At 24.6% G+C, this 15,637-nt stretch overlaps 1 protein-coding gene across 1 annotated transcript in view; it reads left to right on the plus strand.

The window, feature by feature from the left end:
* LOC145843895 (sestrin-2-like) overlaps window positions 1-12,921 on the plus strand; it is a 35,911-nt gene extending 22,990 nt beyond the window's left edge. The window contains exons 12-15 of the mRNA XM_082951159.1: window positions 9,378-9,487; window positions 10,533-10,613; window positions 10,931-11,075; window positions 11,946-12,921. Of these exons, the coding sequence (XP_082807285.1) occupies window positions 9,378-9,487; window positions 10,533-10,613; window positions 10,931-11,075; window positions 11,946-12,074 (465 nt within the window). The 3' untranslated portion in view covers window positions 12,075-12,921. The remainder of the gene's footprint in view (window positions 1-9,377; window positions 9,488-10,532; window positions 10,614-10,930; window positions 11,076-11,945) is intronic.
* The last annotated feature ends 2,716 nt before the right edge of the window (window positions 12,922-15,637 follow it).

A 15,637-nucleotide genomic window follows, 5' to 3' on the forward strand; every position in this document is an offset into this window, starting at 1 on the left:
AGGTGTTATTTACAATTAAAAATCTAAAATCAAGTTCTTGACAAAATACACTAGAAAATTACAAAATATTCAAAACTGGATCAGCTCAAACTCATTCAAAATCTAAAAGAAAACTAGCCTGAGTTTTTAAAAAAACTAAACTAGCCTGAGGCAGTCCAAGATTTTCTAAAATTCCCAAAAATTTTCAAACTAGCGGGGTTGCAACTGTTTAAGTCAATAAAACTAGCTAGAGTGAATATAAACAAGCCTGATTCAGAATGAGGTTTTTAAAAACTGAAAAAAATACTTTAATCTAATAATCAGTAGAACAGCTAGCAAAGGTTGACAATGTGGTAGTAAAGTTGTGGACTCATTGTGGTACCTTTAACTTATTAGTACTACCCATTATAATTAAATCCTTCCTTGTTTAATTAATATCTAACAAATACCAAATTCTGACTGAGACTACTTTCTATAATCAGACACGACAGTTTTGAGTGATGAATCTTTTATATAAAACACAACAAGAAATACTAGAATATACAAAATTATTTATTACTTTGCTAACACTTTAAAAACTGGAAGCTATTTAAATTTATATCAAAAGACTTAAAAAAAAAACTAAAAATTAAATAAAACTTTTAGTAAACAAGAAATAGTAAAATTTTTAATAAACTATTAAACTATAAACCTGGCTTAAATATTTAAACAATTAAACACCTGTTGAAATATTCACTTTTAAAACAAAACACTACTTATAATAAGCATTCTCAAAAACGTTCAAGATATTTTGTTGCTTCAAGCTACACAACAAAATAACTAACTGCTTACATATAAACTGCCTGTCATGTTCTGATGTTTTGTTGCATCAGTATTTAGTTTGAAACATTTCGTCATATTATTCTCATTGCTTCGTACATTCAACCGTATTAACTCTAAATATTCTCTCAGCTCAACTTTAAACAATAAATAATGCAAGTATTCATTCAAAAGTTTTCAATTTTACAACAAATATAAAGAGTTGCATTTCATGAAATGTTTATTTCATAGTTTAAATGTAAACAAATGTAAATTAGTCACGTGTACAAAATGAGCCAATCACGGTAGGTGTTTAATTTTAACTGACGAAAATGACTCTTATTAATATACAAAGGATTTGTTTTTGAAAAAAATACTTTCAGTATGCTCTTTTTTACTAACTAGATCCGGGTCCGGCCGGATCTCTGTTAGGATCCGGCCGGACCCGGATCCGGACTTTTTTTTTTTAATTAAAGTCCGGCCGGAACCGGACCCGGACTTTTTTTTCAAATTAGAATCCGGCCGGAACCGGATCCGGACTTTTTTTTCAAATTAGAATCCGACCGGATCCGGATATCAGACAAAAATGGCAATATCCGGCCGGACCCGGATAGTGAGTCCGGTACATCACTACATAAAACTTACATAAAATATACTTTATATACATCTTGTGCGAAAAACCTAATTGTTTCCTATATTCTAATTATTAATTATGTTCTTAATTAAAAAGTTTTAATTGTTAATTTTGTGTGTTATTGAAGTAGTTATAGAATTTGTTGGAATGATTTATTATTTTTAATTGAAACAATAACTTTAAAAAACAAAGTTGTTAAAGTTTCTAAGACTTAAACTAAACCCTTAGTATTTTAATATTTGGATCTTATAATTATATACTTGGATAATATCAAAAAAAAATTGTTGACATAAAACAAACTAATTTACACTCCAAAAGATTGAAAACTAATTTTAAAATGCTTTTATGTTCAATTACCGACCATTAAGCGTTCTTTTAACATCTGAAACGTTTAAAAAGATTGAAGCAAAACAGACGCAATTAATTGTTTTCAATCCAAACTGTGGCGCTGTGATTTAATTTATTTTTATAAGTTGTGCACGTACAATGTTAGTATTTCCTGTCTCTGTTTTTTTTAGAAGTTGCGTTGTGTTTTGCAACGTTTCAAAAGTGAGTTCGAGTAAACTCGATATTAAGCATTTTACCGCAATATGCGAGGCAGGAGTGTTGTTGCAAGCAGATGTTTTGTTTATCCTGATAAAATTCCTCATACGTATATGTTTGAACTCCCTGCCTGTGTTTGGGTTGCTTTTTGTTTCTGAGTTGATTTCTATGTGTTCTATGCTATGAATTGTTTTTTATTGTATGAAATTTCTTTTTGTTTTACAACAAAAATTGAATCAAACGAACTCAATATTAAACAAAAATTTAAAAAAATACTTCGTAATGTGAGTTAGGAGTGTATTTAAGCTGTTTTAATACTGGAAGTCAGATTATGGTTTGTTTATATTAATAAAACGTATTTTTACTAAGCAATAAAATGTTTTATTCAACTTAATTGTTTAAGTTGTGTTTACTTTTTTAACAAAACACTCCATCCCAACTTTAAAAAAAAACTTATTTAAAATAAAACCCTTTTTTTTAGTAAAAGTTTTTAAGTTAGATATTTGTGATTGGAAGTAAAGACAATTCAATTTAAATTTTCTAGCTGTTTTAAGCTAAACCAAAAGTCAGTATTGTAGGGAAACTGATTTTATGATAAAAAACGTTTTTAAGGCTTCACAAAAGATCGAAGATTTTCCATAATTTCATGCGTTAATTATGTGTTTGAACTTAATTAAAAAACCGTCTGATGTTTTCAAAGTTTCTGACGAGATAAGAAATAGAAAGCTTCAAACAGTTCTAAATTTTATGAACAGTTTTGTGAAATGTTTTCAGAATAGTACAACATTTAAATAAATTTTTGCTCATTTTCTAAATAAGAAATATTAAGTTTTTACAGTAAAATACTTAATTTTCACTGCACAAACACTCAGGTTTCACTCTAAAAGACCTCTTTTTTACTTTGAAATCAGCATTTTTTTTAATTAGTTAAAAAATACTGTAAAACAGTTGAAACCGGCATGAGAAGAGATTAAATGTCAAATATTGAAAACTCAACTATTTCCCGAGCATTTTCGTTCGAAAACACTTTCCCCCGCTCGACTTGATTAAATTTACGTCACTGCATCCTTTTGTCATCAAGTTTTATAGAAAATTCAATAAAATTAGATTTTTCAATAAAAGTATCTCAAACGTCATTGGCTCGTTTAAATAAGGTTGAGTTTTTTCTTTTGACCAATAAAAAAGTATAGTTTTTTTTATAAAGGGAATAACGTATTTGTTATGTTGTAATTTTCTAACCTGTATCAAAAATATTATGTGTTTGTCGTTTATTTGGTCGGATAAACTAATAATTGTATTACAAAACCCTATTCAAAGTAGATTCTTCATTTTCATTGGTTTGAAAACGTTTCCGCCTTTTTGGTAGATGGCAGATGAAATTTATATGTGTTTGTTAAAAGTAATCTGTTTATTCTGATTAATTTAGCGATACTTTGTTAAATTATTAATTTATTTCAACTTTCTAAGCTCAACTATCAACTTTAATTCAGAAATGCATTTATAGCGTTACGGTTAATAGTTTTCTCAACATCAAACAAAAGCATTATAAACTTAAATACGATAGAGTTTTTTATATTAAATTAAATGTTGGCTATTTTTATATATTAAATTTCTTAATATACAGAAGTATGAATCATTGCAAATAAAGTAACTTTAGTTTTTTTAAGTTGTGACAATGACTTAACTAGACTTAGAAAAAAGTTTGTTTTGATTATTGCTGCCATTTGATTGTTTGTTTGATGAATATAAACATTTGAAACATGTTATAATAATGACCACAATACTAAATAATGTTGTATTATAAGATAATGGTGTGATACTCTATAGCTCTTATCCACAAATAGTTTAAATTATTATTATTTGCTCTTGTGTAAGTTAGGTTTTTACTTGAGTTTTTATGTTTTAGATGTTTAAGCTTTAGAAAACATTCTAGCTACCATAAATTTCATTCGTTTTAAGTAAGTTTATTATTCTTAAATTATTTTTATCTAAGATATTCTTTTAGTGTTGTTTAAAAAATGTTTTTTTTTTATTCTACAGAAATATTGTTATTTAATTGTATTCTAATTTTATTTAAAAATATAAGATTAAATACAATTAATGTGTTACCTGTAGTTTTAATGACAGGATATTTTTAGATTTAACTTTTAACAAATACAAACAAAAGATTTACTGTAAACTTTTATTACAGTCGTATTGAATATAAAATAAGTAATAGAATAGTATCGAATGTATAATTTGTATGGTACAGTATGACCTTCGAAAACATTTATAATTGAGCTTGTTTTAAAGTCTTATGTAATTCATAAAATGGAAACAAGTTATTAGAAACAGTTTATTTGTAGATATGTAGTTTTTAGGTTATTTAAATAGTTAAATAAATTAATCAAGTTTACTATGCCAAAAAACCTTACAAACTTTATAAACGAGATAATTAAGTAAAACCTTGTTGTCAGTTATCAAGTACAAGAAAAATAATTATATACCAATTATATATCTAAGTCAAAAATAAAACAAAATGTGTTAATAAGTTCCTTAGTGCAACATAACCTTGCAAAAAAATGATTTAACACAATCGTTGTTGTCAAAGTTAAAACAAACAGTTTTATAACTGTTCATGAATTTTTAAATACTTAAAACCTGGTTTGACTGCCAAAAAGTTTTGTTTATAATTGAGTGCGCGTTGTTGCCACTTGTCAAGTGGATACCCTGGTATCGACTCGCGAAAGTTTTGTAAACATTCTACACGACCTTCTTACATAAAAACAATAAACTTTATTGGCTCTTGTGTAAAACGCTTGTCGCCGGGTAGATTTAATTAGTTTTGAGCTTTTGCTTCAAGTTAATCGATTGGTTTTCTTATGCAAGTTTAAACGAATTTATCAACGGATAAATTGATTAATTATTTGTTTTTAGTTTCTTCAATAGGTTATTCATATAATTTAAAAGTAAATTTTTCGCCCGGTAATATGATTTATTTTAATTTTAATCTAAGTAAAACTGTTACTTAATATTTTAAATTTCATCTTTTTATAAAACTTGTTTAAATTTAAATTATGTATTGCCACATAGTACTTAATTTTAAGTAAATACTAAATAGTCATTACATTTGGGTTAATATTTAAAAACATTTTCTGCTTATGCTCAGTCAGCTTACTCAATTCAATTTTTTTAAACTCCAAAAAAACCATTAACTGATTTAAACCATATCATTTATTTTTGAATTTTAAAACTTTTATCTCTGTATATACAAATATTGCCATCGGGTTAGTTAGATAAGGTTAAAGTTTTCAACTTAAAACTTTTTAGATTACTTATGGGATAAAAATATTTTTTTTCTTCAATTTTTGTAAATATTTTCACCGGGTAACATCTTTTTACAGCGTTTTTTTTTTCTTTGTTTGAAATTTTGTAAGAATTTCCGTAGGAAAACTTAGTTAACTTTAAGTTTTATTTAAACCCAATAAAGTTTTGCAAAATTTTTATTGACGTAACCGGCTCTAAAATTTAATTTAGTTCAGTATTACATAAATTTTTCTTCCCTTTTGGTAGTTTAAATTTAATATTTTTCGGTATGGGATTTATTACAAGTTATTTTTGTATTTTATTTATGTCTCAGGAATAAATCATTGTTTTTTAAATTAAAGGTTTGAGTAGTTAACGAGAACAAAAAACTAATTGTTTGACTTTATTCAAGTTTTATTTTTAAATAATCTAAGTTAGAAATAAGCTTCAGATTAAGTATTAAATTTTGACAATAAATATTATTTTTTTACGAAAAATTTGCGCAAACCTTTTCACATTGCCTTAAGCAAAACGGTTTTACATATAAGTTTGTTTTTGTTCAAAATTTTTTAATGTAAACTTTTTATTTTACAAATAAAAACTGTTGATGTTAAACTATTACTTACTTTAAACTAAACTACCAAGCAATTAAGAATCTTACGTATACATATTCTAAATATAACCGATACTAGAACAGATCATTGGTGTAAGTAACTTATATAATTTTAATCAGGTTATGTTATTAGAATTAATATAGTTTACGTAAATCTTGATTTTGTAAATACTTTGAATTTTTATTTTACGCCAGTGGTTTTATTCAATGAGCTGTTATTAAACAATCCAATGCAAAAAGTTTATTTGTTTTTTTCTGTCTAAATTTATGCTCTTATTTTAACTGATTTTACTAATATAGCATGCTAACAAATAAGTTTATAATCTGCAAAAAAATATTATCTTTCCAAAACTTCAAGTATTTTGCTTCAGCTAGTCTTAATTTAAAGTATTTTGTTGAATATTTTCAATGTATCATGAGACTTGGAACGCAGTTTGAACAATTCTGTTAACTCTTGACTTTGAAAAGCGTGATTCGATATATAACTTATTGTCTGGTGTATATGTATATTTTAACTGAAAATGTGTATTTGTTATGTCGTATGGAAATAAAATTTATGAAAAACACCCATGTAGGCATCTTATAACGTTATTACAAAAAAATTTAAGTTTTATTTTATAACTTTGTTGCTGGCACTTGTAAAAATAAGTGGTTTTGGTTTGCTTGAAAAATACTTTTATTTTTGCATCAGTTTGAGTTTTACCCATTGTAAATTACGTCATGATGGTTTTACGAGTTATTGCTGTTTGTTAAGCTGTGCTAGAAGTACTTAATCTTACTTCAAAATAAAATAGTGAAGATGCTAGAAAGCTTGAATTTAGTTACTTACAATTAATAAGTAAAATTTGTTTTGTATATAAGACTAAGTACTGGGTTATTTTAGTGTTTCCTGCTCACTTACACCAGTTTTGTTAATTCTTTTAACTTTTTACATATAATATTCAAACCAATATCACTTATAAAAGTATTTATTTTTTTGTACAAAATGTACACACTATATTGTTTTAAAATAAAGTTTTAAGTTTAGTTTACCCAATTAACTGTAAAAACAAAATCAAAGTTCAACTAAATTAAATACACAATTTAGTCTAATTATTAATTTTGCTAGTTAAGTCACACTGAGTTGTTTTTATAAAAGTTTGAAAAAAAATTGTGGCGTTTATATTTTTGTATTTTTTTCATGTTTTCAATTTGATGTCTAGCTGTACAATAAAAGTTAAAATAAATGTTTTTTTTTTCAAACGATTTGTTTACGCCGGAAAGTCAAGTTGAAATTTAAAACTTTTAATAAAAAGCAGCTGAATAAATCGATACAAGTATAACGTTCAAGTTTAAACTTTTTCCTGCTACTCTGGTTTTATGCTTTAGATTTTTTTAAACACTGTTTTTTAGTTGACTTTTTTTAAATTTATTTTGAACTGTTTTTTTAAGTTACGGTAAAAATGAAGAAAAATTACTATAATTTTTACTTTTTTCTTTAATAAAAAGATTGTTTGTTTGTTTATCTTTATAAATTTTTTTTATCAACTTGATAGTGTTTAAGTTGTTTATTTTATTTGTTTTTTATTTCTACAGTCGCTTAACTTTTTTGTTGATTTTGAAAATGTTTAAAATTGAAATTTAAAACTGTAAACTTGGCTTTTTTAAGTTAAAATTTTTAAAACCTGCTTCAAATAAACTTCCTTTTAGAAAATCAAAAGTAGAAAATACAAATTAAATAACTAAAAAGAGTTATGTTGCAGTCAATTATCCGAGTCAAAATCTAAAATTTATTTAATGTTGTTTGAATATAAGTTAAATATTAATATGTTCCCTTGCTTTGAGGCTAAATTAACATTTTATACATTTTATTCATAAACACTTTCCTAATTTACAGCTCGGAAATATAAGTGCATAGATAAAGTAGCAATTATTTTAACTCAGTTTATTTAAAACAACTGTAAGCAACTAACTTCACAGCTAAGTGTAAAATTACACTCTGAATTACATCCTCTTCCTTGCAAAAAGGTCGCAATAAACAACCATCTATAATCGATTGAATTATACGACCACAGTAGAAACACCCCCTTTTTCGTTTAAGTTATTTATCGGTTGCAAAAAATTATAATCGTTCGGTTGTAAATAAATTATCAGTGAAAACACCACTTTTTGTTTATCACCAACGATTCTTTTTCATTATAATTACAATTTGCAGCTAGGGAGTTACGTTTTGTCATCGAATTACGTTTTTTCATAAAAGAGTTGCATTGAGAACAGGAGTTGCTTTTTACCGTTACTGGTTTCACTTTGTACAATTTTTCTTTCTAAGAGTTGTTTCTCTTTGGAACGGTTTTATTGGCTTTGTGTTTCCTCTTTGACGTTGGTTGCTTCTTCAGCTTTGATGTAAACAAATTCTGATGATTTTTGTTATAGCAAGCTAACTGTTTTTATTATTTCAACTAAATTGCTCAACCGTTCGTCTGAATGATTTTCCGTTCCAAAAATAAGCGAAATCTGATTAAATACGCATTGTTTTTTGTTTATCTTATGTGAAATGCTGACGATGTAAAGACATTTTATTTTTAATTGACATTACAAATGCGTAGCAATCTGTATGTTGATTTGAATAATTTTCATTAAACTTCTTTAAATAATTCGAATTAATTTAATTTGTATGTTTTTTCTTTGATGACTGTAAACATTGAAAACAAAACATTTGAAAAGGGCAACAACGAAAACACATTACTTTGAAAACAAATTAAATAATATTAAAATTTGTAATACCACAATCCTTTAAAATAACTTATAATAAATTAGTTTGATTTGTATATTATTATCTTTGATGACGAAAAGCATTAAGAATAAAACATTTAAAGACTGAAAATATAAATACACATGTTTTAATTTAAAATAAAAAAATCTTAGATTGATTTTGACTTTCGGTGTTCTGCGCCAATTAATATGTTGATAAAGAGCAATACAAATAAGAAATTAATTTGATATAAAATAAAGAGCAATACAAATTAAAAATTAAAATAATATAAAATAAAAAGCAATACAAATAAAAAATTAATAAAATATAAAATAAAGAGCAATACAAAGGTGATATTTCAGCAAATATTTGGTTTATTGCCATACTTTGAGTAAATTGTTTTTTAACAGCTTAAAACCAATATATTTTCAACAGAAGTTAGTTCTTTAAATCAGTTCTTTAAATAAAAAGTTTTTATTGCAATGTTAGCTTTATTAGATTCCTGTATATAAACTCAATACATACAATGAATTTTTAGTTGAATGATTTTTTTTACAGAACCCAAGTTTTATTTAACTAATATTTTTAATGAATTATATTGACAAAAAAGTTGTTTCAATAATGTTATAATATAAATACTGTCAATAAAGAAAAAAAATATTTATAAATTTTAAAAAAATTAGTGTCAATAAATATTTCCAGAATTTTTCGTGGACTGATCACACTTATATTTTTTGTATAAACATTATCAAGAAATAAATGTAAAAATAATTAATGTTAATAAATATCAACAGGATTTTCCGTGGACTGATCACGCTTATATATTTTTATATGAATATTACCAAGAAGCTGCCGATTCCTTGGAAGCTAAATTCAGGGTTGGAAACGATCTCACATATCAAACGTTTGTTTTTTTTTCAATTTTAAGCATTAGTTTACCAAACTGTGTTTTAAATGACACATATATATAAATGTTAATAAACGTGATCTTTGGAAATTAAAAATAATCTAGATGCATATACGACTGTTTTGTATATAAACTTTTTAATCTATTTATTCACTAACAAAGGTTAACTATTTACTGTATAAAATAAAAATGTTTGCAAACACTGGAATTAAATGCATAAGTATTTTGATTATTTTTCATAAAGCAGTTAATAAAGTTACATGAAAAATTTTATTTCTAGTCTTGTATTTATAAATATATAAATTTTGTTTCTGATATGTTTTTAATAAATTGCAAAAAACAATGTGATTGTTTATTTTTATCATAAATTTGCACTTTTGGATGGGCGTATGTTTAAATAGGTTAAACAAAACAAACATTAATTATTGTGCAATGTTTATAATAAAGTTCACAGTGATAAAACAATTTTATTTGTTATATTTAGTTGTCACAATCTAAATGTGACGTAATGATTCATAAGAAAATATCTATCACAACAATTTAATAAATCAAATAATTTAAATTTTTTGTGACCAAAGTAACAGGAGAATTAAATTTTCTTTATTGCTTTTTTGTTTGTTTATTGATGCAAAAATAAATAAATATGAGTTTAAATCACTGTTACATTGAAAATACTTCAATTCTTTTGCAAGTTAAACTTAGTATAAACAAATTGAATCACACCAATTCTTAACTGAATATTTTATTCAACATATATGTTCCTTTAAACTTGGAATTATATAAGCTACTCGGTTAATGGCAATAAATAAATGTTTCTAATGTATTAAAAAATCAATATAATATAAAATAAAGAGCAATACAAGTAAAAAATTAAAATAGTATAAAATAAAGAGCAATACAAATAAAAAATTAATATAATATAAAATAAAGAGCAATACAAAGGTGATATTACAGCAAATATTTGGTTTATTGCCATACTTTGAATAAATCGCTTTTTAACAATTAACATTTGAAATTTGTCAAAATAACAGTAATTTTACAGATTGGCATTCAAGGCAAATATTGATACGACATCACTGCGTAGATGCATCAGAATGTACGTCTGCATGTTGTACGGGATTATGTGAGTTTGTATTAATTATCATTTTTTATAATCATAATGTAAATTATATTTGATAATATGAGTTATATTGTATAAATATTTATCATTTATATTTAAAACATATGTCTGTATGTTACATAAGTTTAAATTTATGAATTTTTTTAGTACTTAGTATGTGTGTCTGTATGTTACATCGAATAATGTGAGTTAAATTGTATTAATTTTTATTGTTTTTAATCATAATGTTTAACTATCTGTATGGTCTATAAAAAAATTTTAGATTAACTTCTTTACCAGATCTTTGAATTTTTATCATTTTAGTTATTATTACGTCACAGGTACGATGATTTCGACTACGGGGAGGTGAGCCACCTGATCGAACCGAATCTGAAGACGTACATCAGAACAGCCAGCAGCAAGCCTTGTGACGTCACAAAGCGTTGCTATGACGGCTACTGGACTGAATTCAACCATTCTGAGAAGGTTTGTTGTAATTATTATTATTTCTAAATTTTATTTTGACTGAAATAAACCAGTCTGAGATAGTATGCCATGATTTTTGAGACATGTTGTTTTTCATTTTGATTTTTGAACTTTGTTCAAAATTTGTGAAATAAATATATATACCGTATGTAATAAAAAATTTTTTTTTTTTGTAATTGTCATTGTTGACAAGTACAAACACTGTGATACATTTTATTTTTTATATTTTTTGCAACGTTAAACAATTTTTATGTGATATTTAATAACTACTATAGTGCATATCTCAAATAATTTTGAAATAAATATCTAGACCCCATGGCTAAAGTAGTAAAAGTTTGACTTGATAAATTCAATCTAAAAATCCACATTGCAGAAGAAAATAAATTTAGAATTTTTTTTAATTGATAAGTTTTGATTGATCGTCAGACCACATAGATATCTGTGGTAGTTTGTCTAAAAATAGAAGTTTTGTTTCACTGTAACCTCGTTATCTGCTGACTGATTTATAAAAAAAATACTATGTTGAACTATAAACGATATAAATGAACTTTTTTTGAATCTATTTTATCACAATAACACTTGAGGTTGTCATGTAAGAATTTGGAATTCAACATTGTTAATTTTAAAACTGTTATACTAAAGAAGATTTATCTGTAACGAGCTTAAAAACAATTTCATATTAAGACACTTTATTTGGATTTTTTTAGCTTCATTTCTTGTTTAAGCAAAATAAAAGTCATCCCAACTTGAAAATTCCGGAAAAAAACTCATCATCCCAACTTATTTTAACTTTTTTTTTAACTTATTAAATTATTTTAAAAATTTAATTTTAATTAAATTTAATTTTATTAAACTTATTTTTCTTTCAAGGTCCACGTGGCGATATTGTTGGCGGAGGCGAGGCTTCGCGTCGGGTTGCTGTACTCGCTGAGGGAGCTGCACAAGTACCATGACAACCTTCAGGTGACCATGACAACCAGGTATTCCCCCCACAAGTAGTTGTCACGTGACACCTCAACCAATCAGCAATCATTCAAGCCTACAACATAATTTCTACTTTCAAACTTTTTGTTAATTCTTTTCGTTCCTTCTTTTTAATCAAACAAAACTTTTCCTTCATAGTTTATTTTGATATTTTCACCTGAAACTTTAGATCTAAAAAAAAAAGTATTTTTAGAAAATTTTGTTTTTAATATTTTTTGCCTACAACATAACTTCTTTTTCTTATAAACTTAAGTTTTATGTTTTTCTTCTTTTTTTTTTGTTGATGATCTATAGGTTTTAAATATTATATTTAGAAGTGTATAATTAAAATTACCTATTTATATTTTAAATTTATTTAGAAGTAGTTTTATTAGTTGTAATGAAAAAATACATAGTCTAAAAACAATTTTAAAAGCAATAGAATATAAAAAATCAAACGATAAAAAATAATCTTTGTTTAGATTTATAAAGTATTTTTCTTTCTTTAATTTTCTAATAACTTTTATCTATCTTTTGCTTTTAACATTTATATTATTTCTTTTAATTTCTTTTTTTCGTTCAATCGTGCTATTTTGTTTAAATCCTGTAGTTTTTTGTATCTTTTCAATTCAGGTTGCTCTATTTTTGTGTCTGTTGTTAAATCCAGGATTTTTAAATATTTCTAGTTAAAATGTTCACGTTTTCCATAAAAACACATTGTTTATTTTATTATTCGGAAAGTAGTATAATTGTATTAGTTTATTATGTTTATAAAAGTTATAGCACAAGTATCGGTTAAAAGTTATATTTTTTTCTTCTCAAAGGAAATGAATTAAAAGTATTCATGTAACCTCGTTCTAAATTCAGTATAAATGAAATTTGTAAAAACTAACTAAAAATATTTGCAATCTTGTATTTTTTCTGTATTTTTTATTATTTCTAGTGGTAACTTCAAAAGTACGAATCTCAATTTACGTTTTTAACAAACTGTAAAAGTTTTCAAAAAGTTAATGCAAAGATTTCTTTTTAAAAGTTTCTTTTATACAATTTTTTTTTGTTTTTGTACTTTTTCAAGTTCAAGTATTTCTTCTGTTTGTTTGTTATCATCGCTTTTAGCAAATATTTGTTTTTAGTGTAAATACAAGAAGAGCTTTTAAAAACAAACGAACATTTATTTCAAAATAGCTTTTAGCAATTTAAAACTCAAAAAAACACTATATTTTTGACATGTTAGAATTTTTTGTCTTTAGAGTCCTACAAAAGCATAAATTTTTAGGGTAAAAATTACTTGTTTAGGTTAATTATAAATAAAGAATGGTTAAAATTTAAAAAGTTCCCACTAAACAGTATGATATAAAACAAGTATCGCTTGTATGTGCGTAAATTATTAGTTGTATTTTCTTTAATTATTTGGTTTTTCTATATCTTTTTTAATTTCTTTATTTTCCATTTTTTCCACCTAAATAAAAAAAAGGAAAAAGTTTTAGTTTTTTTTATGTTAGACTTGTAAGGATAATTACTATAAAGATATTTGTAAGCTAACTTGGCAAAAAAGATCATACTAAAATAAAAAAAAGTTTCAAATAAAACTCTAAAAATTTTTACAAAAGCATAATAAATAGTTTAATCTCTACTTAAAAGTTTTTTTTTTACTATTAATTCATAGAAGTTATAAGGTAGAAATTAGTTTAGAATAATTTATTTCGTTCTAGGAATAATATTATAACATTTACTAACTTTATCATTACATAGTCAATAATCAACATATTTTCTGAAAAACTAAACTTACACTAAAGAATTGATATAAAATTAATACCTAATTCAAGCAAAAAATTAATTTTTATGATCACTTGGAACTGGTTGATTAAAATAAGTTGGGAAAATATTGATTTTAAAACTTACAAATTGTATTTTAAACTATTATTGAACAAAAGTACAACGACTTAGTCAAAATGATCGCTATATTGTAAGTTTGTTTTTATACAAGGCATACCTAATTAAAAAAAAATAATTTATACTCTTATAACAATATGTTTTACTGTTCAAAGTATAGCTAAAAGTGTTTTTATTTTCTTTATGATATCATAATGCAATACAGAACAACCTATGTGTATTTTTCCTGTATGCTTTTATTAAAATTTAATAAGTAATACTTGTTTATTTTTAAATAGCTTTCTCACACTAATTAGATTATTTGTACTCGAATGCTCTGTTACAAGTAAATTATTAATAGTTTTTTTTTTCTATTTAAATTTTCAAATGCAAAACAACAATAACAGCTGTGTATTAAAAATAACAAATGAAAAAACTATTTGTTTATCTTAGTTTACTTTTACTTATTTTGAACACTTTTTTGACGTTTATACTTTAGTTATAAATTTTTAATACCTAAGTAACTTGTAATTAAAATGGTTATTCAAAAAAATAAAGCTTTTTATTTATTATACAATTCTAATGTTACAAAATTAATAGCAAAATATTAACTATTTTTACTCGTACTTTTATTTTTAATAACTTTAGAAAGTAGTTATAATTTATATTAAACTCTTAATGTTTTATTATAAAACTATTTTTATTCACTTACTACCAGTTTTTGTTTATTGAAAATAGTTAGTGAATTTAATTACGATTTGCCTTTTTAGTAACCCTGGATTAAATAAAACAATTAGGCTTTTATCTTAAAAAAGGTTAACTTAAAAAATAATAATTATATTTAATATTATGCTCAAACATTTTTGATCCAGTCAAATTAAATGTTTTTATAAATACAACTTGTACTGTACAAGTATATAAATAAAAATCAGAACTTTATATTATAATTACTTTACATTGAACATAATAGTATTGTTCCTTAGGTATTAACTTATATCAACACCATTCAAGATAAAATTTACATTAAGCAAAATGAAGAGCTTAATTAAAAAAAGTCGTATTTTTTTGACACCTTTTATTTATTCAATAAGAACTGATATGAAACTTTTCACAAACGTTTTTGTAACTTTTCAATATATCTCACTTAAATAAAGTTAACAGTAATTCTTTTTTATACTTTTTTTTGTTAATGCTTAGTATCTTATAATATAAACAAGAAATACCAAAAAATATTTAAAGCTGAAGAATTTTTATAACAAAAGAATTGAAGATTAATTGCTCAGTATAGAACATAGCAACTTAATTTGCAAAAGTTGAACTGAGCCTTCTGTTACACGTCAAAAGGTATCGGTGGTGTACGACTCGATAACCGGAAGGTTCTTTGTGCACTAGATCCTAGAACAAAACAACTTTAGCGTTTTTTTTTTTTTTTTAACTTATAACAATATACATACATGCAAATGAGCCTTGACCAGGCATCAAATTTTAGACAAATCGCATTAAAAGAAGTACTTTTAAACTGAACTTAAAAAATATCAGTTTATAGATATTTAAAAAACGAGTATTAAATTATTTTTAGAGAAATAGTTGAGCTGTTAATTTTTCAGACGTTTTTCTAGTACATAAACTTTGTAATTCTCATATTAAACAGGACCTGATAGGTAAGTGGTAATACAGATTATAGATTGATCAACTTTTATTTTAAAAGATGAATATATTAGTATGTG

This window comes from Thalia democratica, chromosome 9 (genome assembly GCF_965202585.1).
Source record: "Thalia democratica chromosome 9, ktThaDemo2.hap1.1, whole genome shotgun sequence".
In the NCBI taxonomy this organism is placed as follows: Eukaryota; Metazoa; Chordata; class Thaliacea; order Salpida; family Salpidae; genus Thalia; species Thalia democratica.